The following is a 27,532-nucleotide window of genomic DNA, read 5'->3' on the forward strand; positions in this document are numbered from 1 at the left end:
TTGCCAAAACTATAGTTTGTTAACAAGAAATTTATGGAGTGGTTGAAAAAACTGTTTATTTGTGTCACGATCGTCTTGAGGAGAGAGAGAGAGGACCAAGGCGCAGCGCGTGAAAAATACATCTTCTTTTAAGGAAGGAAAAAACAAACACTTACAAACAAAACAACCGATCGTGAAGCTAAGAAACATAAGTGCTGACACTAAACACTTAGACATAGACAATCTCCCACAATCACCTAAAGCCTATGGCTGCCTTAAATATGGCTCCCAATCAGAGACAACAATAACCAGCTGTCTCTGATTGAGAACCAAACCAGGCAACCATAGACTTTCCTAGAACTCTCTCCTGAACACAACCCCATACACTATTCAACACACCGATAAACAATACACACACCCTAAACTAGACAAAACACACAAACTTCCCATGTCACACCCTGACCTAACTAAAATAATAAAGAAAACAAAGAATACTAAGGCCAGGGCGTGACAATTTGACTCCAACCTAAGTGTATGTAAACTTCCGTAGCCTCATTATTGTTATTTTATTGTGTTATTTTATATTTATTTTTTACTTTAGTTTATTTTCTAAATATTTTCTTAAATCTATTTTCTTAAAACTGCCTTGTTGGTTAAGGGTGTAAGCAAGCATTTCATGGTAAGCTCTACACCTGTTGTATTCTGCATATCTGACTAAAAACATTTGATTTCATTTCATTTGTATGAAGGGTCTGAATACTTATGTAAATGTTATACTTCAGTTTTTTTTCCTATATATATAAATATGGAATGTGGAATGTGGAAAAGGTGCTTTGTTGATGTGCTTCAGTTTGCTGTAATATGACTCATTTCACATTTGTCTTTAGCAATCACAAAGTAAAATAGATCTACAACAATTGTCATTTATATTTACAATCCCCCTTATCCAAACGGCTTACTACTTTACCTAGCTGTTATCAATAGCCCTTATCAATTTGTAAATTACAGTGCATGGAGAATGGTGTTATTTCTATGGGGGAAAAATAAAGTAAATGTTGCTTGCCCGATGTTATTCATCGTTTCATCGCGCTTAAAGGTGGTGGAATTATGAGGGAATTAAGTCAAGGTCAGAATGCAGCGTATCTGTTGACACATATCCGCCACACTTTCATTTCTTTGATTTTCACCCCAAATGAATAGTGGGTCAGGTCAGAATACGTGTAGAGAGAAAAGTGCATAAAAAGGGAATTAAGTTCCATCTACGCATGACAACCTCAGGTCGGAATTCCCCCCCTAAGTGACTACTAGATGTTACACATTCTAAACCATTAGGAAACAGAGATATTTCTTGAAACCTGCCCCTCTATGTATGCTCCTTTTTTCCTCCAGCCGTCCTTCAATCTCTCTCTCCATCTCTCCCAGGGCTGTGGTACAAGTGGCAGTGGTCGCGCCTGAGGAGGAGGCGGAGGCCATCTTAGAGGCCAAGCTGGTGAAGATCCGGCGTAGCCAAGCAGAGAAGGAGAACCAGGAGCTTGAGCAGCTCAGACACAAGCAGGCTGAGGCCGAGCAGGAGCTGGAGGAGCTGAAGAGGAGGAGGGAGGAGAGACGCCAGGTCAGGGAGGGGGAGGAGCGCAGGAGCAGGGAGGAGGAGCAGCAGCGCCTGGCCAAGGAGGAGGTGATGGTCAACTGCAGTGTACAGTATATACATAATGTGTAGCCTATGGCATTAAGAAACACAAACAGAAAGAGATGAAACTCAATATCTTACACATCAGCCGGTGGTGTAGTGCAGGGTAAACGTAAGTAAACACAGTTTATCCACCTTTTTTTTGTGAGTTTACTCACCTTTTCTGGAAAAATGCATTGAAAGTAAAGGGAGAGTAACCTTTTTCACCGCGACCACGGTCAGTTTAACCACCTACAGCATTATTTTTTTTTTACCACTTAAATGTATACAAGGATGGGTATTCCGAGTCAAATAAAGAAAACCCTTTGAATGAATAGGTGTATCCAAACTTTTTACTGGTACTGTATATTTAGATAATTTAGCAGACACTCTTATCACACCATAGTGCCATCATTTGACTCTGTTTAAAGAGCCGTTCATTTGGATGCCAATGGCTCTTCCATTTGGATCCCCAATTACAGGTGTGCCAAGCTTGTAGCGTCATACCCAAGAAGGCTCATGGCTGTAATCACTGCCAAAGGTGCTTCAACAAAAGTACTGAATAAAGGGTCTGAATAATTATGTAAATGTAATATTTCAGTTTTTAATTATTTTGGAAATTTGCTAAAATTTCTGAAAACCTGTTATTGCTTTGTCATTATGGGGTATAGCGTGTTTATTGATGAGGAAAAATAAAACAATTTAATTCATTTTAGAATAAGGATGTAACGTAACAAAATATGGAAAAAGTCAAGGGGTCAGAATTCTTCCCGAATGCACTGTATATCTCCTAGATTTAGGACAAGCACCTGTTTTTATGATTTATTTTTTGACTGTCGTTTTTGTCATTTTTTTATTTGTTATTTAATGTGTTTCTCTGGGCTATAGTAGTAAAGGCCAAATTCAATATTTTATCAAATAGTTTTTTTATATAGTCAAAGGTTTGGACACACCTACTCATTCCAGGGTTTTTCTTCCTTTGTACTATTTACTATATTGCAGAATAATAGTGAAGACATCAAAACTATGAAATTTAATATATAATACACCGCATTATTCGAGTTGGTTTGAGGTTTTTAAATCATGTGAAGCTGTGAAATGTGACGCTATTAGGGAAATCTAAAGTCAACCCAAATTTACCACGGGCATTACAATTGGGTCACGTGCAGCTGCACTCAGAATTGATGATTACTTGCATGCTGCCAGCTGAGAGCTTGTGGCCAGGATTGAAACAAACCAAACCTTAATTTACGTTGTGATGCAGTCACAACCACAAGTCTCACAAAATGTTGTTTTGGACGAGACTGACTTAATTACCAAAATAATCCTATTTATACTTTTCAGTCAATTTTGACAGTATAATAAATGTTTCTGACTCATATCAATGCCACATTGGCTGTTTTCTAAATGAGAAGTTGTTTAGAGTTAGTTGCTCTTTAATAATTGACCAATGAAAAAATAGCACATTTCTAATGTAAAGCCTAAAAGTTGGTTCAAAAAAACCTTTAGATGACCAAATTATTAAATTGCCTGCCAATTTATTAAATGTTTTTATGCACTGCAAAAATGAGCATGGACCTGAATGAGGCTCTCTCCCATTACCTGTTGTTCCTGCAGTGGGAATATCCTTCAGATAATGTTTTTCTAAGTTATCTGCAGATAATTGTTGTCTGGAGCTCAAGAAGCTGTACTAGCAGCCTGCAAATCAGTGAGGCAAATGAACCGCTCTTTCACCGATGTAATTCGGTTCCTGACGTTCACCAAAAATATCCATTGTGTGTCTTCCTGTACAGGAAGAAAAGAGGAGGATGAAGGAGGACATAGAGAGGAGGAGGATGGAGGCAGCAGAGAGGATGAAGAGCCTCAGTACCTCCAGTGTGGATGGAGATGAGTTGTTTAGCCCGCTAAATCCCAAAGGCTCCATCTACAAGGTAGCTAACGTTTCTGTTCCATTCATCTATACATCTATCTATACCTCAGGTTTTTAATTATTGCCCATGGTCATATATGACAAGCACCATTCTTGTGATGATATGGCAGTGAGTTTTTGAGATCATGGATATTTATACCTTTGGTTTTCTGTATAAAAAAAGTGCTCTATATTTCTATATTGTTTTACTACAACAACAAAAAATAACTCAAATCTCACTTTATACCATCTTTACAGCCATTGTGTTAAGTTTCAATCACGTAAGTTGCATGGGAGTGTTATAAATGTCAACATTTGCCACAGGACATGTAGTGCGAGCAGGTCACACACATTCATGTATGGGTTTGCTGTGATGTGTGGGTTTGCTGAGACGTTTGTGAGACGTGTGCAACTTTTAGTTAGCTCTGACAGCATGCCTTTATATACAAAATGGATACCACCATTGACTGAAAAAGTCAGAGACCATAATACAGGTGAAGTTGGAAGTTTACATACACTAAGGTTGGAGTCATTAAAACTCGTTTTTCAACCACTCCACAAAATGTCTTGTTAACAAACTATAGTTTTGGCAAGTCGGTTAGGTCATCTACTTTGTGCATAACACAAGTCATTTTTCCAAAAATTGTTTACAGACAGATTACTTAATTTATAATTCCCTGTATCACAATTCCAGTGGGTTAGAAGTTTATGTACACTATGTTGACTGTGCCTGTAAACAGCTTGGAAAATTCCAGAAAATTATGTCATGGCTTTAGGAGCTTCTGAAAGGCTAATTGACATAATTTGAGTCAATTGGAAGTGTAGGTGTGGATGTATTTCAAGGCCTACCTTCAAACTAAGTGCCTCTTTGCTTGACATCATGGCAAAATCAAAAGAAATCAGCCAAGACCTCAGAAAAAAATGGTAGACCTCCACAAGTCTGGTTCATCCTTGGGAGCAATTTCCAAACGCCTGAAGCATACATTCATCTGTACAAACAATAGTACTTAAGTATAAACACCATGGGACTACGCAGCCGTCATACCGCTCAGGAAGGAGACGCATTCTGTCTCCTAGAGATGAATGTACTTTGTTGCGAAAAGTGCAAATCAATCCCAGAACAACAGCAAAGGATCTTGTGAAGATGCTGGAGGAAACAGGTACAAAAGTGTCTATATCCACAGTAAAACGAGTCCACTGCTCCAAAACCGCCATAAAAAAGCCAGACTATGGTTTGCAACTGCACATGGTGACAAAGATCATACTTTTTGGAGAAATGTCCTCTGGTCTGATGAAACAAAAATAGAACTGTTTGGCCATAATGACCATTGTTATGTTTGGAGGAAAAAGAGGGAGGCTTGCAAGCCGAAGAACACCATCCCAACTGTGAAGCACGGGGGATGGCAGCATCATGTTGTGGGGGTGCTTTGCTGCAGGAGGGACTGGTGCACTTCACAAAATAGATGGCATCATGAGGCAGGAAAATTATGTGGATATATTGAAGCAACATCTCAAAACATCAGTCAGGAAGTTAAAGCTTGGTCGCAAATGGGTCTTCCAAATGGACAATGACCCCAAGCGTACTTCCAAAATTGTGGCAAAATTGCTTAAGGACAACAAAGTCAAGGTATTGGAGTGGCCATCACAAAGTCCTGACCTCAACCTTATAGAAAATGTGTGGGCAGAACTGAAAAAGCGTGTGCAAGCAAGAAGGCCTACAAACCTGACTCAGTTACACCAGCTCTGTCAGGAGGAATGGGCCAAACTTCACCCAACTTATTGTGGGAAGCTTGTGGAAGGCTACCCGAAACGTTTGACCCAAGTTAAACAATTTAACGCCAATGCTACCAAATACTAATTGAGTGTGTGTAAACTTCTGACCCACTGCGAATGTGATGAAAGAAATAAAAGCTGAAATAAATCCTTCTCTCTACTATTATTCTGACATTTCACATTCTTAAAATAAAGTGGTGATCATAACTGAACTTAAACAGGGAATATTTACTAGGATTAAATGTCAGGAATTATGAAAAACTGAATTTAAATGTATTTGACTAAGGTGTATGTAAACTTCCGACTTCAACTGTATATCATTGTATTTCAGCCCAAGTCCAAATGGTAGCTGTGACAGCCTGTGTTTACACTGTTCTGTGGTATTGTCCTTATCCCCTTCCACCTTGCTCTGCTTAAAAAGTAGGGTATTAAGTAATACAGGTAGTTGTCAGGATTATAGATAGGGTTTCCATGGGTTCATTTGTTTGGATTCAGACGTTTGCACGGCATGGCATGTTGTGAAGCGTTGTGCAGTGTAAAATGTTCTTGTTTGTTGTCAGTTGATTCGACTTGTCAGATCACACAGGGATTGAAATCCACTCAGATCTTGATTTACAAGCCTGGCTCATTACATTACATTATTACTGTCAGATGCATCTATTTATCTCTCATGAATTCACTTCTTGTATTAACACTAATGAAGAAAATCTCTCAGTCACCTTCTACAAAAGGGCAAGTTCAGCTAGCTACTATAACTTTTACTTCCTGCCTTCTGTTTCTAAGCTGACTTTCCTCTCTGGGTACAGGGTTGCTATGTTGGTGCCCTTGCCTACATCCTTAGTGCTGTCATGAGCTTCCATCTGATTGTGTGTGTAATTTCAGAGAGAGAATGATGAGAGTTTGACAGCAGAAAATACATTATTGGTGAGTTGGTGTCAACATGCTGTGCTCTTTGATTCAGGTCCAGGGCTGAACAGTGAACAGTAACATAAGGGATTATTTTGTGTGGGAAGAACCAGAGCTTGGTGCTGGATACGTTGAAGTATGTTCTCTTTGGCAAGCAACCGTAGAGGACAGGACATTATGACCCTGGCTCAAACTAGAACTCCTCTGATACAAATGTATTAGCATTTTGATAATGACTAGCCTAAAACTTGTAATCCCAAACACATTTTCTTTACTATGATTCAGTCTGTAATGCATTAAATACACAGATTCAAGAGTAAGTAATGGGTTTCGAGATGGAAGTCTTCCCACACCCTGATTGCATTATAATTATGCCTGCAGTAAACCTTGGACTGAGGCAGAGTTTAAATCTGTCTTTGGTGATACGAACTGACAGATACAGGCATATGGAAACGGTTGAGAAAGACCAGCAGAAGATTTCTCTGTTTGAGATATTTGCTGCTTAATATTGATCATGATAATCCCGTCTGACAATTCTAGAAGTCATGGAGCACTTCAACTGTTATATTCTAATTCCAAAACAATAACCTTTAACATCCTCCTCATGTTTTTCAGATCACAGAAAGAACAGAATCCTTGAACCGGTCCCTAAAGAAAAGGTGAGCATCATTCAAGCATACAAGGCTTTTTCACAATGAATAACACAAAGCAAACAAACAAATTCCACAGCCCCCGTTGTTCCACTTGTACTCTGAAATACCTTCCCTCACTAATGCTTCGTTGTATCTTGAGGTTGACCAAAGTACTACTGGGCCTGGATGGAGAGCTGCTATCTGAGGCAGAACAGCAGCTATGCTGGCTAAATGGCTGGTGTGTAAATGTAAACATAGACAAAGAGGGCCAGTGGTGACCTCTAAATCTCTCTCAGTGCATCACCTTTGTCAGCCTGGATGATTTATAGCTTGGTTAACTCTGACCAGATGTGAGGGGTGGAGCCTGGGCTGGCTGGGTTCTCTCTGGTGACTGGTGAGCTATAGCTCTGGACTGTGGGACGGCTCCATGCAGTCTGACTGCAGTAAGTAATCAGTGGTAAAGAGTTCTCAGCAGCTAGAGTAGTAGAGACCAGGCCAGAGTTTTAATTAATATTAAGAATGTGACTGAAAATAGGGTGTAATAACAACTTTATAGGGTGTGCACCCACTCTGCCCAGAATGCGCTGTGGTGAGGAAATTGAACTTCCTTAAGTTCGAAAATACACTTTACTAAGACATATATGATTATTCATATTCTGAATCGTTCAGTGGAGTTCTTTCTCGAACATTTCATTAACAGTATATCCAAAAAGTGGGATTTCTTAACATAATACATCCGATAATAATCACTGAGCTCTGTTGACAGAGGGGTGCAGCTTTCTCGCAGCGACATTGAGGATTTTACATGTTGTGGTGGTCATCTTCAAAGTTGCTTTTGCGGGTCGCAAAAAGGGAGATTAGCATAACACGAGCTGAATTAAATGTAAAAGGCTTTGAAAATAAAAAAGCTTGCTCAGAGCTCAGTGCTCTGTTTACGTTTCACAGTGATAAGCTTACTTTTGTGAGAAATCTTCGAAAAAGAACTGGAATTTTGCATTAATATGAAAAGCGTATACTAAAATATCAAATACTACATGTAATGTCTCAAAATCGATATCTATCTCACCTCTATATTGTTTTAAATCTTGCGGATTCGATCCTACAAGGTTAAAAACTCCAATAATTTAAGAGCGGATTATGATAGAGTCATGAGGTTAGGCCATTGGCTTCCTTAGAGGATTATCTACACAATTAACATGTGTTTTAAATATTTTTTTTACCCATTGGTCAAAATATGTTTTTTATTGGACACCGTAAACTTTATCTTCCAGGTGCAGGTTTGAGATCTGAGGAATTGAGTGTGACATCATGTTTTAGTCTAGGCAGATTTTTAAGGACAGAGGGAAGGATCACTGTGTGTTAGTCCTTTGATGTGGGCGTTCCACTCCCTTGTTGATGTGTGTAAAAACACTGTAAGACCGAATCGAATCTTTCCGGAGAAGAATACGGTTGACAGACAGCTTTCTTCACCCATTCACTTTTAACAGCCTCGCTCATGCAGATAGAAAACATGACATCATTCAGAAAACCCAATTTCAACGTCTTTGCAGAACAAAACACCCTCCAAATAAAGATTTGAGGGCTGTGCACGTTTATGAAGTTAAAATAATCCTACCATGCCTGTAAAGAAGCTATGTAATCCTCAAACTAACCAGCCATATCAGGCTAATGACTCACACATGCCTTTCATGGGAGCTCTCTTTTCAAATATAAACGGTTTTGAGGCCATGTTGAAATGCAGGAAATAGGGTCAGTATTTCCAGATTTGTCCCACACGGTTTGTTTTTCTGTTTAGTGTATATGTCTGAGATTAGGACTCTTGTGTAGTGGGGTTTAGGCAACTGGCAGCGTGTGTGTGCGTATGTGTGTGTGTGCCTGTGTGCGTGTGTAGGGGTCCTTTGCACTGGGTCCCACTGCGGTCAGTGAGCAAGCTTCATACTGGGCCTGAAAGACAGTCTTGACAGAAGCTGTAAGAGGTCATGTAATCCCATCCTAATGGCAGTGTAGATTCAAGTGGCTCATTTTACCAAGGGGGGTGTATCACAACAATGTGGAAAAGGGATATTTCACTTGGGGAGGGGAAGGATGATCCCCGTTCACTTGCGGGCCTATAGCCAGTCAGATGAGGTCTTTAAAATGTATTATTTTCTTCCAACAAACATTTTCACTGACCGAGTGTCTTTGTTTTGGATACAGCAACAGCTTCAAGAAGACACAGCCCCCTGTTCTCCTCGCCAAGATCGATGACAGGCTGGAGCAGTACACCCACGCCATTGAGGTTAGCTCCCACCTGGTAGCTCCCCCCTCCTCCCCTCTCTCCCTCCCTTCCTCCCAACAGACAGAGGCCCCATTGATGAAGGCTGTGTGATGAATGCTTTCATCTGGTGACTATTCAGCCAGACTTCTCTGTCCTCTTCTCTTCCTCTCTAAAGGTGACGCGCTGTGTCAGTCTCACACACACAAAGTTACTGTATATACTGTAGTTAAACCTCAGCCTCACAGTCCGTCAAACATTTACATTTACATTTAAGTCATTTAGCAGACGCTCTTGGGAGAGGATTGATGGGCACTTGAGGCTAGGCTTAGCTTGCTTTCTCATCTCTGTGGTGCCGGAGTCATACTATAAGTACGGTTGAAGTCTGAAGTTTACATACACCTTAGCCAAATACATTTGAACTCAGTTTTTCATAATTCCTGACATTTAATCCTAATAAAAATTCCCTGTCTTAGGTCTGTTAGGATCACCACTTTATTTTAAGAATGTGAAATGTCAGAATAATAGAAGAGATAATTATTTATTTCAGGTTTTATTTCTTTCATCACATTCCCAGTGGGTCAAAAGTCTACATACACTCAATTAGTATTTGGTAGCATTGCCTTTAAATTGTTTAACTAGGTCAAACGTTTCGGTTAGCCTTCCACAAGCTTCCCACAATAAATTGGGTGAATTTGACCCATTTGCGACCAAGCTTTAACTTCCTGACTGATGTCTTGAGATGTTACTTCAATATATCCACACAATTTTCCTGCCTCATGATGCCATCTATTTTGTGAAGTGCACCAGTCCCTTCTGCAGCAAAGCACACCCACAACATGATGCTGCCACCCCCGTGCTTCATGGTTGGGATGGTGTTCTTCGGCTTGCAAGCCTCCCCCTTTTTCCTTCAAACATAATGATGGTCATTATGGCCAAACAGTTCTATTTTGGTGTCATCAGACCAGAGGACATTTCTCCAATAAATACGATCTTTGTCCCCATGTGCAGTTGCAAACCGTAGTCTGGCTTTTTATGGCAGTTTTGGAGGAGTGGTTTCTTCCTTGCTGAGCTGCCTTTCAGGCTATGTCGATATAGGACTCGTTTTACTGTGGATATAGATACTTTTGTATCTGTTTCCTCCAGGATTTTGACAAGGTCCTTTGCTGTTGTTCTGGGATTGATTTGCACTTTTCGCAATTTTTTTTCTGAGGTCGTGGCTGATTTCTTTTGATTTTCCCATGATGTCAAGCAAAGACGCACTGAGTTTGAAGGTAGGCCTTGAAATACATCCACATGTACACCTCCAACTGACTCAAATGATGTCAAATAGCCTATCAGAAGCCATGACTTCATTTTCTGGAATGTTCCGAGCTGTTTAAAGGCACAGTCAACTTAGTGTATGTAATCTTCTGACCCACTGGAATTGTGATACAGTGAATTACAAGTGAAATAATCTGTCTGTAAACAATTGTTGGAAAAATGACTTGTGTCATGCACAAGGTAGATGTCCTAACCGACTTGCCAAAACTATAGTTTGTTAACTATACATTTGTGGAGTGGTTGAAAAACAAGTTTTAATGACTCCAACCTAAGTGTATGTAAACCTCCGACTTCTACTGTACATGGGAGTAGAGTGTGTGTGTGAGTGAATAAGTGTTAGGGGCCTTCTTACTCTTTTCCCGTGAGGACAATGTTTCACAAGCCACTATTGCATTATCCGATTACTACCATGCCTTGTTAACTTCTTTCTAAAGACGAGATACAATTTATTCAGAAAGTATTCAGACCCCTTGACTTTTCCAATTTTGTTACGTTACAGCCTTATTAAAAAAAATCCCTCATCAATCTACACACAATACTCCATAATGACGAAGCGAAAACAGGGTTTTTAGACATTTTTGCAAACACATAAAACATTTAAAACAGAAATACCTTATTTACATAAGTATTCAGACCCTTTGCTATGAGATTTGAAATTGAGCACAGGTGCATCCTGTTTCCATTGATCATCCTTGAGATGTTTCCACAACTTGATTGGAGTCCACCTTCGTTAAATTCAATTGAATGGACATGATTTGGAAAGGCACACACCTGTCTTTATAAGGTCCCACAGTTGACAGTGCATGTCAGAGCAACAATCAATCAATGAAGTTGAAGGAATTGTCCGTAGAGCTCAGAGACAGGATTGTGTCGAGGCACAGACCTGTGGAAGGGTACCAAAACATTTCTGCAGCATTGAGGGTCTCCAAAAATACAGTGGCCTCCATCATTCTTAAATGGAAGAAGTTTGGAACCACCAAGACTCTTCCTAGAGCTGCCCGCCCGGCCAAACTGAGCAATTGGGGGAGAAGAACCTGATGGTCACTCTGACAGAGCCCCAGAGTTCCTCTGTGGAGATGGGAAAACCTTCCAGAAGGACAACCATCTCTGCAGCGCTCCACCAATCAGGCCTTTATGGTAGAGTGGCCAGACGGAAGCCACTCCTCAGTAAAAGGCACGTGACATCTCGCTTGGAGTTTGCCAAAAGGCACCTAAAGGACGCTCAGACCATGAGAAACAAGATTCTCTGGTCTGATGAAACCAAGATTTAACTCTTTGGCCTGAATGCCAAGCGTCACATCTGGAGGAAACCTGGCACCATCCCTATGGTGAAGCATGGTTGTGGCTGTTGATGCTGTGGGGTTGTTTTTCAGCGGCAGGGACTGGGAGACTAGTCAGGATCGATGGAAAAATGAACGGAGCAAAGTACAGAGAGGTCTGTGATGAAAACCTGCTCCGAGAGCTCAGGACCTCAGACTGAGGAGAAGGTTCACCTTCCAACAGGATAACGACCCTAAGCACACAGCCAAGACAACTCAGGAGTGGTTTCGGGACAAGTCTATGAACGTCCTTGAGTGGCCCAGCCAGAGCCCGGACTTAGATTGATGAGGGGGGGAAAAAACTATTTAATACATTTTTGAATAAGGCTGTAACGTAACAAAATCTGGAGAAAAGAAAACACTTTCCAAATGCACTGTATGCAGTGTTGACCGTGAATGCAGTCTTCACTAACGTGGGTACATTTCCTTTCAATTTCAATCATGCTAAAACGCTGAACTTCAGTAATACAGATTGAATCCAGTCCTATGTTACTCATTATGTCTAACTATGTTATATTGTGGTTCATTTTTACTTGCTGTGCTTCATTTTCATACTAATTTCCCCCTAATCAGACTTGATAAATATCAGTGAACAAGCTTGATACATTTTTCTTTTTGATCTAGAGTTCTGTTATTTCTATGCAAATTCCATGCAATTCGGAATGTAAAGTATATCACATTGCTATGTTGTGTAGTACTCCCAGGAGGCCAAGGCAGCCAAACAGGGCCTGATGGACATCCCCATGTCACCTGAGGCAGTGTCCTCCAAGAAGCACTTGTTTGAGGCTGGAGAGGCTTGGAACCAGAGCCCGTCCAAAGGCACACCATCCAAGGCAAGGAAACACCAACTTGACGTTACATACTGTACACATGAATGAATAAAGTCAAAGTCCAATTTATTTCTCACAATCGCTAATGACATTATACATCCACCAACATAAATAGACCCTTATCAGTGTTTCCCCTAGGATTTTTTTCAGCAGCGGTGGCAAAGTTAGCGTAGGGGGCGGGGCATTGTAGTGGGTGTGGCCAATGGTGCTGTCCAACATTTCTAGAGTGCCTCCTCTTGGTCGCAGACAAAATGTTGTTTTAAAACAAATTTACTGCCATTCCACACATTTTTCCATAGGGCGGAGAGAGAAATTTTTACAGTTTTAAAGCTAATTTCCTGCAATTCTATACATTTTGCAATGGCTTATGCCCTGCTCTTTTGCTATCTGAGTGACTCAAACATTATAACAACATCAATTGTGGCCCCATGCCATGACATTTTGGGAATTTTAGATTCCCCGACTGTCAAATTTTTATTTTGGTGATTGTTCGTTCTCAAAGATGATCTTATTTAAAAATATATAGCTCCATTATCTTTTCTACATACATTATCTGTTGTTAGTCATTTAAGTTTACACTGAAAACGTTTAACCATCCCGAAAATTATATATACTGAACAAAAATGTAAATGCAACATTGTCACGATCGTGTGGAGGATTGACGGACCAAAACGCAGCAGTAGGAAAATAAGCCATCTCCTTTTATTTATGAAGAAGGCAAAACGAAACAAACACACTTACGAACTAATCAAAACAATAAACGATCGTGAAGCTAAATAAACGATGTGCACACACAGGCTACAAACGTTAACATAGACAATTACCCACATCACATGAAAGCCTATGGCTACCCTAAATATGGCTCCCAATCAGAGACAACAGAAATCAGCTGTCTCTAATTGGGAACCCATTCAGGCAACCATAGACTCTCCTAGACAACTAAACCAACATAGACMACGCTAGACACATGCACTCAACACAAACCCATACACTACACCCAACACCSCCTTTACCATATAATCACCCAAAACCGACAAAACACAAACAATCCCCATGTCACACCCTGACCTAACTAAAATAATAAAGAAAACAAAGAATTACTAAGCCAGGCGTGACATAACCCCCCCTAAGGTGCGAACTCCGAGCGCACCAGCACACAGTCTAGGGGAGGGTCTGGTGTGGCTCCTTCCACGGTGGCGGCTCCGGCACTGGTCGTGGCCCCACCCCACCACAGTCACTAACCGCCTCCGTAGCTTCCTCCAAATGACCCCCTCCACATTAACCCCACTGAATTAAGGGCAGTTCCGACTAAGGGGCAGCTCCGGACTAAGGGGCAGCTCGGTAAGGGCAGCTCCGGAATAAGGGGCAGCTCCGGACTAAGGGGCAGCTCCGGACTAAGGGGAAGTACTAGGATAAGGGAGAGTACCAGGATAAGGGGCAGCACCAGGATAAAGGGGCAGCTCCGGACTGAGGACGGCAGCTCCGGACTGAGGGACTGCAGCTCCGGACTGAGGGACGGCCCATGGCTGCTGACAGATCTGGCTGCTCATGGCTGGCCGACGGATCCGGCCGCTCATGGCTGGCTGACGGATCTGGCTGCCATGGCTGGCTGACGGATCCGGCTGCTCATGGCTGGCTGACGGACTGGCTGCTCAGGTGGCTGACGGATCTGGCTGCTCATGGCTGGCTGACGGATCTGCTGCTCATGGCTAGGCGGACGGATCTGGCTGCTCATGGCTGGCTGACGGATCTGGCTGCTCATGGCTGGCTGCGGATCTGGCTGCTCATGCTGGCTGACGGATCTGGCTGCTCATGGCTGGCTGACGGATCTGGCTGTCATGGCTGGCTGACGGATCTGGCTGCTCATGGCTGGCTGGCGGCTCTGGCAGATCCTGTCTGGTTGGCGGCTCTGGCAGATCCTGTCTGGTTGGCGGCTCTGGCAGATCCTGTCTGGTTGGCGGCTCTGGCAGATCCTGTCTGACGAATGGCTCTAGCGGCTCCTGACTGACGAACGGCTCTGACGGCTCGGGACAGACGGGCGGCTCTAATGGCTCGGGGCAGACGGATGGCTCAGATGGCGCTGGGTAGACGGATGGCTCAGATGGCGCTGGGTAGACGGATGGCTCAGATGGCGCTGGGTAGACGGATGGCTCAGATGGCGCTGGTGACGGATGGCTTCAATGGCGCTTGGCAGACGGGCAGTTCAGCATCGCTGTGCAGACGGCAGACTCTTGCCGGCTGAGGCGCACTGTAGGCCTGGTGCGTGGTGCCGGAACTGTGGTACCGGGCTGGGGACACGCATCTCAGGGCTAGTGCGGGGAGAAGGAACAGGGCACACTGGACCCTGGGAGCGCACATTAGGCCTAGTGCGTGGTGCCGGAACTGGTGGTACCGGCCTGGGGACACGCATCTCAGGGCTAGTGCGGGGAGCAGCAACAGGACGCACAGGACTCTGGGGACACACAGGAGGCTTGTTGCGTGGTTTAGGCACTGGTGGTAAAGGGCTGGAGACACGCACCATAGGGCTAGTGCGTGGAGGAGGCACTGGTTGTACTGGGCTGGGGACTGTCACAGGAGAGTTAGTACATGGGGCTAATATAGGAGGTGCAGGACTAGGGAGGCGTACAGGAGGCCTGGTTCGTGGAACTGTCATTCCCAGACGGTTAGCACGCACATCAGGACGAGCATGGAGAGCTGACTCAGGTAACCTCACATCCCGCACACGCTCTGTCGGGTGGATCTTGTGCCTCACGCACCAACACAGCAGCTCCCTCATTTCACTCTCTTCCAACCTCCCCAATAAATCCTTAACAGTCTCTGYATCATTCCCATTGCTCACCTCCAATATCAGCCCGACTGGCTCAGGTTCCCTCTTAGAGTCCTCACGGGTAGCACGGGAAGTTGACGCAGATCTCCCATCTGGACTCGCCACACTCCCCATGAGCCCCTCCCCAATAAATTTTTGGGTATTACTCACGGGTCTCCAGCCTTGCTTCCGTGCTGCCTCCTCATATCGCCTCCTCTCGGCTTTCGCTGCCTCCAGCTCTTCACGAGGGAGGCGATATTCTCCCGGTTGTACCCACGGCCCCTTACCATCCAGTATCTCCTCCCATGTCCAAGAATCCTGTGTAGGTGGGTCCTGTTGCCGCTTTACATGCCGCTTGGTCCTGTATTGGTGGGTAATTCTGTCACGATCGTGTGGAGGATTGACGGACCAAAACGCAGCAGTAGGAAAATAAGCCATCTCCTTTTATTTATGAAGAAGGCAAAACGAAACAAACACACTTACGAACTAATCAAAACAATAAACGATCGTGAAGCTAAATAAACGATGTGCACACACAGGCTACAAACGTTAACATAGACAATTACCCACATCACATGAAAGCCTATGGCTACCCTAAATATGGCTCCCAATCAGAGACAACAGAAATCAGCTGTCTCTAATTGGGAACCCATTCAGGCAACCATAGACTCTCCTAGACAACTAAACCAACATAGACCACGCTAGACACATGCACTCAACACAAACCCATACACTACACCCAACACCCCCTTTACCATATAATCACCCAAAACCGACAAAACACAAACAATCCCCATGTCACACCCTGACCTAACTAAAATAATAAAGAAAACAAAGAATACTAAGGCCAGGGCGTGACAAACATGCAACAATTTCAAAGATTTTACTGAGTTACAGTTCATATAAAGAAATCAGTTAATTGAAATAAATGAATTAGGCCTTAATCTATAGATTCACATCACTGGGAATACAGATATGCATCTGTTGGTCACATATACCTTAAAAAGAAAGGTAGGGGAGTGGATCAGAAAACCAGTCTGTATCTGGTGTAACCACCATTTGCGTCGTGCGGCGCGACACATCTTCTTCGCAGAGAGTTGATCAGGGTGTTGATTGTGGCCTGTCAAATGTTGTCCCACTCCTCTTCAATGGCTGTTGCTGGATATTGGTGGGAACTGGAACTTGCTGTCATACACGTTGATCCAGAGCATCCCAAACAAGCTCAATGGTTGACATGTTTGGTGAGTATGCAGGATGTGGAAGAACTGGAACAGTCATCACCTCATGTTTCAGCATGATAATGCACGGCCCCATGTTGCAAGGAGCTGTACACAATTCCTCTGGAATTCACTCTGCCAGACCCCTGACTCAATCAGCTCTCATTCCCTCATCCTTCACAGTAGAAGCATCAAACAAGGTTGTAAAGACTGTTGACATCTAGTGGAAGCCTTGGGAAGTGGAATATGACCCCATAGACACTGTAAATTGGATAGGCAAACCCTACAAACCTCAGATTTCCCACTTCCTGGTTGGATTTTTTCTCAGGTTTTTGCCTCCCATATGAGTTATGTTATACTCACAGACATCATTCAAACAGTTCTAGAAACTTCAGTGTTTTCTATCCAAATCTACTAATAATATGCACATCTTAGCTTCTGGGACTGAGTAGCAGGCAGTTTACTCTGGGCACCTTATTCATCCAAGCTACACAATACTGCCCCCAGCCATAAGAATTTAAAACATATTGGTATTACAGACTCGGACAGGGAGAGGTTGAAAATGTCAGTGAAGACACTTGCCAGTTGGTCAGAGCATGCTCGCAGTATGTGTCCTGGTAATCCATCTGGCCCCGCGGCCTTGTGAATGATGACCTGTTTAAAAGTCTTACTCACATCGGCTGCGGAGAGCGTGATCACACAGTCTTCTGGAACAGCTGGTGCTCTCATGCATGTTTCAGTGTTATTTGCCTCGAAGCAAGCATAGAAGTAGTTTAGCTCATCTGGTAGGCTTGTGTCACTGGGCAGCTCTCTGCAGTGCTTCCCTTTGTAGTCTGTAATGGTTTGCAAGCCCTGCCACATCCGACGAGCGTCAGTGCCGGTGTAGTACGATTCGGTCTTAGTCCTGTATTGACACTTTGCCTGTTAGATGATTCGTCGGAGGGCACAGCGGGATTTCTTATAAGCTTCCGGGTTAGAGTCCCGCTCCTTGAAAGCGGCAGCTCTAGCCTTTAGCTCAGTGAGGATGTTGCCTGTAATCAATGGCTTTTGGTTGGGGTATGTACGTACGATCACTGTGGGGACGACGTCATCGATGCACTTATTGATGAATCCAATGACTGATGAGGTGTACTCCTCAATGTCATTGGAGGAATCCCAGAACATATTCCAATCTGTGCTAGCAAAACAGTCCTGTAGCTTAGCATCTGCTTCCTCTGACTACTTTTTTATTGATCTAGTCACTGGTGCTTCCTGCTTAATTTTGGATGTAAGCAGGAATCAGGAGGATCGAATTATGGTCAGATTTGCCAAATGGATGGCGAGGGAGATCTTTGTATAATTCTCTGTGTGTGGAACAAAGGTGGTACATTCTCTGTGTGTGGAACAAAGGTGGTGTATTCCCTCTGGTCGCACATTTAACATGCTGATAGAAATTTGGTAAAACGGATTTAAGTTTCACTGCATTAAAGTCCCCGGCTACTAGGAGCTCCGCCTGTGGATGACCGTTTTCTTGTTTGTTTATGGAGGAATACAGCTCATTCAATGCTGTTTTAGTGCCAGCCTCAGTATGTGGTGGTATATAAACAGCTACAAAAAATACAGATAAAAACTCTAGGTAGATAGTGTGGTCTACATCTTATCATGAGATACTCTTCCTCAGGCGAGCAACTCGAGACTTCCTTAGATATCATGCACCAGCTGTTATTTACAAAAATACAAAGTCTGCCGTCCCTTTCTTATCAGACACCGCTGTTCTATCCTGCCAGTACAGCTTTTAACCAGCCAGCTGTATGTTGATAGTGTCGTCGTTCAGCCACGACTCCGTGAAGGATAAGATATTACAGTTTTGAATGTCCAGTTGGTAGTTTAATCTTCCGCATAGGTCATCTATTTTATATTGTAACGTGGAAAAAGTCAAGGTGTCAAGGGGTCTGAATACTTTCCGAAGGCACTATATATATATATATATATATATATATATATATATATATATATACTCTTGGCATTCTCTCAACCAGCTTCACCTGGAATGCTTTTCCAACAGTCTTGAAGGAGTTCCCACATATGTTGAGAACTTGTTGGCTGCTTTTCTTTCACTCTGCGGTCCAACTTATCTGATTGTGGAGGCCAGGTCATCTGATGCAGCACTCCATCACTCTCCTTCTTGGTCAAATAGCCTTGACACAGCCTGGAGGAGTGTTGGTTCATCCTTTTGAAAAACAAATTATAGTTCCACTAAGCGCAAACCAGATGGGATGGTGTATCACTGCAGAATGCTGTGGTAGACATGCTGGTTAAGCGTGACTTGATTTCTAAATAAATCACTGACAGTGTCACCAGCAAAGCACCCCCACACCATCACACCTTCTCCTCCATGCTTCACGGTGGGAACCACACATGCGGAGATCATTCGTTCACCTACTCTTCGTCTCACAAAGACACAGGTTGGAACCAAAAATCGAATCTCAAAAATCTCAAGACTCATCAGACCAAAGGACAGATTTCCACCTCTCTTATGTCCATTGCTCGTGTTTCTTGGCCTAAGCAAATCTCTTCTTATTATTGGTGTCCTTTAGTAGTGTTTTTTTCCAGCAATTATACCATGAAGGCCTGATTCACGCAGTCTATTCTGAACAGTTGATGTTGAGATGTGTCTCTGACTTGAACTTTGTGAAGCATTTATTTGGGCTGCAATTTTTACAGCAGAGGTAACTCTGGGTCTTCCTTTCCTGTGGCGGTCCTCATGAGAGCCAGTTTCATCATAGAGCTTGATGGTTTTGTGACTGCACTTGAAGAAACTTTCAAAGTTCTTGAAATGTTGCGGATTGACTGACCTTCATGTTTTAAAGTAATGATAGACTGTCGTTTCTCTTTGCTTATTTGAGCAGTTCTTGCCATAATATAGACTTGGTATTTTACCAAATAGGGCTATCTTCTGTATACCACACCTACCTTGTCACAACACAGCTGATCAGCTCAAATACATTAAGAAGGAAAGAAATACTCAAAAAAAWWTTTAACAAGGGACACCTGTTAATTGAAATGCATTCGAGGTGACTTCCTAACAAAGCTGGTTGAGAGAATGCCAAGAGTGTGCAAAGCTGTCATCAAGGCAAACCTTGAAGAATCTCAAATCTCAAATATATTTTGATTTGTTTAACACTTTTTTGGTTACCACATGATTCCATATGTGTTATTTCAAACGTGTGATGTCTTCACTATTATTCTACAATGTAGAAAATAGAAAAAATAAAGAAAAACCCTGGAATAAGTAGGTGTGTCCAAACTTTTGACTGGTACTGTATAGATATAAAGTGGAGCGGCGGCAACAATTTAGCAGCAGTGCTTATGGATACAAAACATGCTCTTTACATACAGTAGCTGCCTTGAGTTATGCTGCAGACTAGAGACACAGACATACCTAGCTAGCGCTTTCAAAATACATTTTCACACTGTGCAGATGTCTAAATATATCAGTCCTAATGCTCCTCTCCATGCTATTGTTTGGGTGTGATCTCACACCTCTGTTTATAGTCCTCCCACCCCAGGCCGTAGCCCCTGACTCTCCCTGATGTGTTTAATTACTGCATCTCATTCGTCGTGTGCAGGCCAAGGTTCTTTGAGGTATCCGGAAAAGGCATGGCAACTTGACCCGGGGCGAGAGGAATAACAAACACCCTGTGAGCCACAGCGGTAGAGATCAGAGGCGCCTAAGGCTGTTGTTTATTTTTACTCTCTACCACAAATGTGTGGTTTCCTACAGCCCCTCTCTCCTGTACCTCAGAGGTATTCAATAGTATGTAGCAGTAGCTGTTAACCTGCCCACCCAAAACCAAATCTATTGTGTGTGCTGGACAGCTACATTTATATGTAAGTCTGTCACAAGACACTATCGCATGCATACTGAATGGAAGTGTCTTGTTGAATGCCTGAGTTGACGTCTGTCTGGGTGTGTGTCAGCAGAATGCTGAAGGTCTGAAGTTGGGTGTGGCAGACCTGATCACCCAGTGGGTGAAGGGGAACCCAGATGGCACAAGCAGGAACTCGCCCCCGAGACCAGCTGTATGTTTATCTCAGAACAGAGCCATGTACAGTATATATGGGTATACATTTAATGTATATGGCTCTGCATTTCACCAGTCTCCACCTGAGTCATCTTGGTTAACCCAGAACTAAAGTCTTGCATAGCTAATTGGTCAGCTTCTTGATTAAGTTCTGGTTCCATAAGTGTTAAGAGAGGCGATGAAGAGATACTAGAACAAGGAATGGAGCAAGAACAAGGAGCTCCAACCTCTCTCTCTGCAAGTTACGGACAAGTTTATGGGCCAAATGTCTTCTCCCTTTCTGAAAATCGAAAGATGCCAACACCTGCGAAATCATGATTTGTCTAAATAACCTGTGACGAAAAACCCAAGCACCGGAACTAATGCTTAGCTATCAGTGCCCATACTATAAAGAGATCTATAAAGAGATCTATGGTACCATTTATGTTTATGTATTCTGCTCACAAGAGATTACCTGTGGAATATACACTACCACAAACGGCTTCCCTGTCACTATTCTCTAGCACTGGCATCACTTTTACATAGGTGGCTTAAGGTTGGACAATGTTGTACGATGACACACGGGGTGTCGCATCCCCTTTACAGAGACTGAATCATTTTCATCAAAACACAGCATTAGTGAAACATGTGTGTATCTACTTCCTTTACTTTCCTTCCTCAGTCTTCTTATTTCAACTCTCTTCATGTCCTCCCTTCTCAAGGTAACTGCTCTTTTCGCTTTCATTCCCTATCCTCTCAGTTTACTTCTGAACTATTCCACACGTAAGTGTTGGCAGTACAGCTGTGTACAGGCATGCAGAGAATCAGAGGAGCGCGTGTACAGTGAGCTTTATCCAAGGCTGCCCCCTTCTGGGGTGTAATTCTGTTGTGGCGGTTCAGAACCAAAGCCAAGAGGATTGCTTGTCTTGCATGGCTGATAAAAGCATTTGATATACAGCTGAGTTTCTGTTTGGTGCTGTTCATTCCTCAGGATGTAAAAGCTGGTGACGTRATGCAGAAAAAGAACATGTGGGAGATCATTGGAGAAACATCCCCTGGGAGATTAGGGGCAAAGGTGAGCACACTCACTCGCACGCAGACATACACACATACAGTATTTGAATATTCTGTGACAAACTCAGTGTATTTACTGTGGCAAATGATCTCTGTTCTAAATCAGTCCATATTCTTTTCAGGGCAATCCATCTGGTAAAAGGTACAAATTTGTGATGACTGCTCATGGCAAATATGCGAAGATTCCTGTTGATGATGATGAATATATGGATGAATACACCAATGGAAAAGCAGGTGAGATGACTGGGTCTATACAATAATCATACACTTTAAAACATTACTGTAATTACCATGAGTAGTCCAATAATAACTCATATTTTCTTAGGCAAAAAACACATTTTTATTCTGCTGGTCCTGCAGATAAAAACCAACAATTACAAACACAATACCAGCTACAATTCAATAATTACTTCTATCAAACACCAAAAGTGCAATAGCTTTGCCCTTGACCTTGCTCTGCCCATTATCTTCACTACAGAATACATTTTCTCAATTTCATTCTGTAGTTCAAGATGAACTTTCTATGTCAAACATAAACCAAAATCAGCATTTTCCTATTCAAGTTTTTTTTATTTTCTCTTTTATCAAAAATATATAGAAAATAACATTTACTGTACACTTATACAGATAAACATCAGATTGCAAAACGGTTGAACATCACTCTGTCAATAGGAGACAATGTTCTTAATCTTTTTATATAGTCCATGCATGAAACACAAACGTAAAGCATCAATAACAAGCTGACGAACCTAGAGAACCTTAAGGTCAAATGCCACTCTCAGCTCTTGACTCTTCTGGGTCCCTCGTTTGAAAGCTGCATATTTGAAAACTCTGTGAAACATGCTAAATTTAACTTTCACGTTAATCCTGCATTGATGTCAATGGGAAATTCGTGGATCTCAAATTAGGAATCTGCCCTAAGTACTTACTGTATACATTTTTCTTCGCATTTATCATCACTTGCCTCCATATCCCACAAGGCCTCCCCCTGACCCCTCATCCATCCATGCCAACAGTCAAAACACTTCCTTCATATAGTTGCCTCATCCCCCAGGAGTTAGCAACCCAAGTTCTCAAATAACACTCTCACTGACCTGTACTCCTAAAAAGGAAGATGGCAAAGCTGGCATTAGCATATGCAGTGTAAACAAACATTCTAACTTCTAAGAAGCGCCTGAATATCTAAGGTGTATTTGAAAAACCTACGGAAATAGCACCATTTGGAGAAATATACACTCCTTCTACTTTCATCCTCTCCTCCTTTTTTCATCCTTATTTGGTTACATTACTCTGAATCCCCTGGAGTCAATTTTCTCCAGATAACCAAATCCTGCATCAATATACTGTACAGTCTAGTTTTCAGTAAGTGGTGTACCTAAATACATTACACTACAGTCTCAGGACCACTTTTGAAAAAAAGATGTGAGGAGGTCTGAAAAAGCAATTCATTCTCCTATCATGGTTTAACAGTGGACAAAAAAGAAGCTCTGAGATTTACTTAATCTTTGTACATTTTAATCTCACGAGATGTCTGAATTCCTTTAAGACAAAAATATATTTTTCCTTCTGCTCTGATTTTCAAGGTAATATTTTCATACTGTCAGAGAAAGAGACATTCAGACACATCCGTAACGTAGTCAGACAACAGAACAATCAGTGCTCAAGTATAAAGTTCAGACCACATTCTCTAAGAGACCGTCTTAAATATTCTACCCTGTGTCAAGCAGAGAGACTATTACACAGGACCTGTACATTATCACTACTATTTCTACACCTGTACACAAAGAAATGTAACAGAATTTTTCAAAAGGTTCTTCTGTTTCATCTTTACCAGTCCAAAGAGACATGGTTTAAGGACAAGTGAACCCTCTAGCTGTTCTGTTAAAGTCTTTTGGTTCCTCATCTTTATTTTTACGCCCTATGAGACCCATCTCAAACACTGTCGAAATTTTTGTAAGTGGCCTTGATGCAGCCTCTCTTAGCCTTTTGGCATCAAACTTTGGGCTGAAAAGGAGGACAGGCAGACGATGGGCGAAGGATGGAATTTCTTTTGGTGCATCCTTTGGCTGCTCTTTTTTCTCCTCCTCACTTTTGCTAGCTTCAATCACCTGCATAATCTTCTCTTTAGAGGAGAACATATCAAAGAGAAGAGAATCCCACTTCTTAGCTGCCTTGGGAGGATCCTCAGCTGTTACAGCTGCCACCATGTCTTTAAATGACACCGTTTCATCCTTTTTCGCTTCACCTCCCTCCTGCTCAGTTCCCTTTGCGGTGTCTTTCATAGGATTTGATTCTGGGAACGTAGGTGGTTCTTCTTCCACCACCATATGCTTCTTGAGCCGTGACCAACCACTAAGTTTAGACTTCATCATGCCCTTTGGCTTTTGGATCACTTTAAGAAGAGGTGCAGCTGCTGGGAAAGAGTATTTTCCCTCTTCCTTCTCTGTTGATGCTGCGGTTGGAGCTGATACCGCCTTTTCAGGTTGGGCTTCCTGGTTATCCTTTGGTTTAGCCGGAGACTGAACAGCCACCGAAGGCTTCTCAGGAGCTGAGGTCTTTCCAAGTGGAGAAGAAGTAGTCGGCTTTGTCCCTCCTGGTTTAGACTCAGAGGTTGCTTTGGTGGGCGTTTTAGGCTCTAGTGATTCGTTTAACTCTTTTTGTTGTACCCTGGCTTTAGCCACAGGAGATTCTGTTTTTGAGACAGGAGGTATTGTCTTGCTGGCATCTTTGTTTCCAGCAGAAGGCACGGGGTGTTGGGTTTCTGTGGTGGGTGTTTTGGGTTTTGGGATGACTCCATAAGTTGGGGTTTTAACCTCTGGTTTCTTAGCCTCAGGTGTTGGAGATTTAGCCCAGGGTCTTGTGTTGGCCACAGTTTTAACCTTTGGTGTTTCTGGAACAGGAGTTGCCATTTTGCTGGTCACAGCTGTGAAAACGCTTGGTTCTGAGACATCTTCAGCTTGTGTAACAACAATGATTGGAAGCAGAAGCTTCACTGCTGGAGTCGTGGATATTATGGCCTCATTTAAAGAGATTTTTTCTTTGGAGGATGCTTCCTGGTTGGACACCATGGGCAAAGGATGTGTTTTTAGAAGTAACTCTTGGGTAGGTATTTTAGATGCTTCCAACTCTTGCGTTGTGGTTTTAGATTCCTCTAGAGTCGGCGTCTTAGACCTGGATATGCCGAATGAAGGTGAGAAACGTTGGATTCCACCATGGGCAACATATGCAGCAGGAGTCAACCCATAATATGTATGGGTTGGTTTAGGGGCCACATATGTTGGTGTATTGGGCCTTTGAAATCCTATGGATGATACCCCAGCTGTGGGAGTCTTTGGTCTTTGATAACCTGCTGGTGGTTGTGGTCTTTGATACCCAACTACTGGTGTTGTTGACCTTTGATACCCGATTGTTGGAGTCATAGGTTTAGGCTCTTCATTCGAGGGTGTCTTGGGCATTTGATATCCATATGATGGTGCAGTAGGCTTTGGTGTCTCATTGGTTGGAGTCTTGGGCCTTTGATACCCATCTGAGGGTGCTGTAGATTTTGATGTTTCTTTGGTTGGAGTCTTGGTTCTTTGGTACCCATATGAGGGTTCTGTAGGCTCTAGTGTTATTTTTGTTGGAGTCTTGGGTCTTTGATAGGAGGGTGCAGTAGGCTTTGGTGTCTCATTGGTTGGAGTCTTGGGCCTTTGATACCCATCTGAGGGTGCTGTAGATTTTGATGTTTCTTTGGTTGGAGTCTTGGGTCTTTGGTACCCATATGAGGGTTCTGTAGGCTCTAGTGTTTTTTTTGTTGGAGTCTTGGGTCTTTGATAGGAGGGTGCAGTAGGCTTTGGTGTGATAATTGTTGGAGTATTGGGTCTTTGGTACCCATATGAGGGTGCTGTAGGCTTTAGTGTTTCTTTGGTTAGAGTCTTGGGTCTTTGATATGAGGGTGCTGTAGGAGTTGGTGTGACATTTGTTGGGGTCTTTGGTCTTTGATAGCCTAATGAAGCTGTAGGGGTCTTTGGTCTGGTAGACTCAACTTTTGGAACTTTTTGTCGAGGAGCCTCTGGTTTTGAAGTGTTTTCAGGAGGTGATTTAGCTGTAGGAGTCTCTTTTGATGTCACTTCCCCATTCAGAGTTCTTGCACCCTGACTAGTTGATGGTGATTTTGAAGGCTCAGACGTTGGCAGATTTTGAGAACCAGACAAATATGGATTGGCAGAATTAGAACCAGGTGTTGGTGTTTTAGATCTATGTGCATCTATAGTAATTGGTGAGACAGCAAATAAAAGTGGGTTGGGTCTTGATATTTCAATAACAGGTGTTTTGGCACGGGACACATGATATGAGGGTGTCTTAGGTCGACCTAAATTAGTTCTTGGTGTTAAAAAGTCATGAGTTGGCGTTTTAGCTCTTTTCACTTCAGATGTAGGYGTTGCACTCCTTTGGATTTCAGGTCTGGACGTTAAACCTCTTTTTACCCCAGATGTAGGTGTTGCACTCCTTTTGAGTTCAGGTGTCGGTGTTAAACTTCTTTTGATTTCCGATGTCGGCGTTGTACCTGAATTCATTTTAGACATTGCAACCCTTTTGATTTCTGATGTCGAAGTTAAATTGCTTTTCACTTCAGATGCCGGTGTTGCACTCCTTCTGATTTCAGCTGTTGGTGTTATTACCCTTCTGATGTCTGATGTGGGTGTTCTACTCCGAGGTAATGTGTCTGCAGTAAATGTCTTTCCAGTGTAATCATGCAGGGGGGACTTAGATGCAGTATATACCCGAATTTGACAGACATCAAACATTGGTTTGGGTGCTTTTAGTGTAGCTTCGGTAGCTTTAAACCGTGGACTTGGACTTTTGCGGTGTATTACTACTGGGGCTAGTCGCAGAGTAGGTTGTGTGGCAGCAGAAGTGATTGTGACAAGAGCAACTGGAGCAGGGACTGGAGGAGCAATTTGAGCAGCAGCTGTCATTGTCACTTCAGGCACAGAGGAAGTTTGCACAGGCGTTGTGGGTGCCACTGCATGCGAGACTGGCCCTGGAATGGGTGATGGGGCTGTTGGAGTAAATGTGTAGAGTGGGGCCACATGCTGGGGGAAGGTGGGGGCTTGAGCAGCATATGGCTTTGGGGAGAACCTTGTAGTACCACCAAAAGTGGCTCCTTGTTGTTGCGGGTAAGGGGATGGCACATGCCGATAGGCTGGCCTGACAGCGAATCTGGGGTGCTGTGTGTAGAAGGGTGCCTCTGGGGTTTTAGGAGGGGTTGAGTGGTCACTGTGCTCCAGGTCAGGGCTTGCTTCGTTCACAGGGGAGAGGTTTGAGCGGAAAGGGACCGGTGTCTTTGCCATTTCAGGGGAAGCTTTTTTCTTTATTTTTTTCTCCGTTTTCTTGAGTAGTTTCTGGAGTCTAACATTTTCCTTGCCAGGCTTGGGCAGTAGAGCTGGAGGGTACTGCTGGGACAGCAGGCCTGGTTCAGGGACATTGCTATAACTGGCAGCCATGAGCAGTTTAACCCCCTGAAAAAAATATAAGACAGTGTGAGGAATATTTATTTGGTTATCAATGATACGGTATTGTGTTAGAAGAAAATGGGCAGTTTACAATCAATTCAAACCTCCTTAGAGCTGCTCTCCACCCCCAAATCCAACATCTCCTTAGAGCTGCTCTCCACCCCCAAATCCAATATCTCCTTAGAGCTGCTCTCCACCCCCAAATCCAACATCTCCTTAGAGCTGCTCTCCACCCCCAAATTCAACGTATCCTTAGAGCTGCTCTCCACCCCCAAATCCAACATCTCCTTAGAGCTGCTCTCCACC

At 43.0% G+C, this 27,532-nt stretch overlaps 1 protein-coding gene and 1 pseudogene across 5 annotated transcripts in view; both read left to right on the forward strand.

Moving 5' to 3' along the window:
- The window catches only part of LOC111962189 (non-muscle caldesmon-like), a 71,148-nt gene that overhangs the window by 35,451 nt on the left and 8,165 nt on the right, over nucleotides 1–27,532 (forward strand). Inside the window, exons 5-13 of one of the 5 annotated variants that reach the window (XM_023985073.2) lie at nucleotides 1,402–1,654; nucleotides 3,439–3,576; nucleotides 6,210–6,251; nucleotides 6,849–6,892; nucleotides 9,062–9,143; nucleotides 12,457–12,594; nucleotides 20,578–20,676; nucleotides 21,649–21,732; nucleotides 21,854–21,965. In XM_023985073.2, the coding sequence (XP_023840841.1) occupies nucleotides 1,402–1,654; nucleotides 3,439–3,576; nucleotides 6,210–6,251; nucleotides 6,849–6,892; nucleotides 9,062–9,143; nucleotides 12,457–12,594; nucleotides 20,578–20,676; nucleotides 21,649–21,732; nucleotides 21,854–21,965 (992 nt within the window). The remainder of the gene's footprint in view (nucleotides 1–1,401; nucleotides 1,655–3,438; nucleotides 3,577–6,209; nucleotides 6,252–6,848; nucleotides 6,893–9,061; nucleotides 9,144–12,456; nucleotides 12,595–20,577; nucleotides 20,677–21,648; nucleotides 21,733–21,853; nucleotides 21,966–27,532) is intronic. The other 4 variants (XM_023985074.2, XM_023985075.2, XM_023985076.2 and 1 more) reach the window with 4 other exon arrangements.
- On the forward strand, nucleotides 23,633–24,545 carry LOC139027559 (uncharacterized; annotated as a pseudogene).

Source organism: Salvelinus sp. IW2-2015, linkage group LG4q.1:29 (genome assembly GCF_002910315.2).
Source record: "Salvelinus sp. IW2-2015 linkage group LG4q.1:29, ASM291031v2, whole genome shotgun sequence".
NCBI lineage: Eukaryota > Metazoa > Chordata > Actinopteri > Salmoniformes > Salmonidae > Salvelinus > Salvelinus sp. IW2-2015.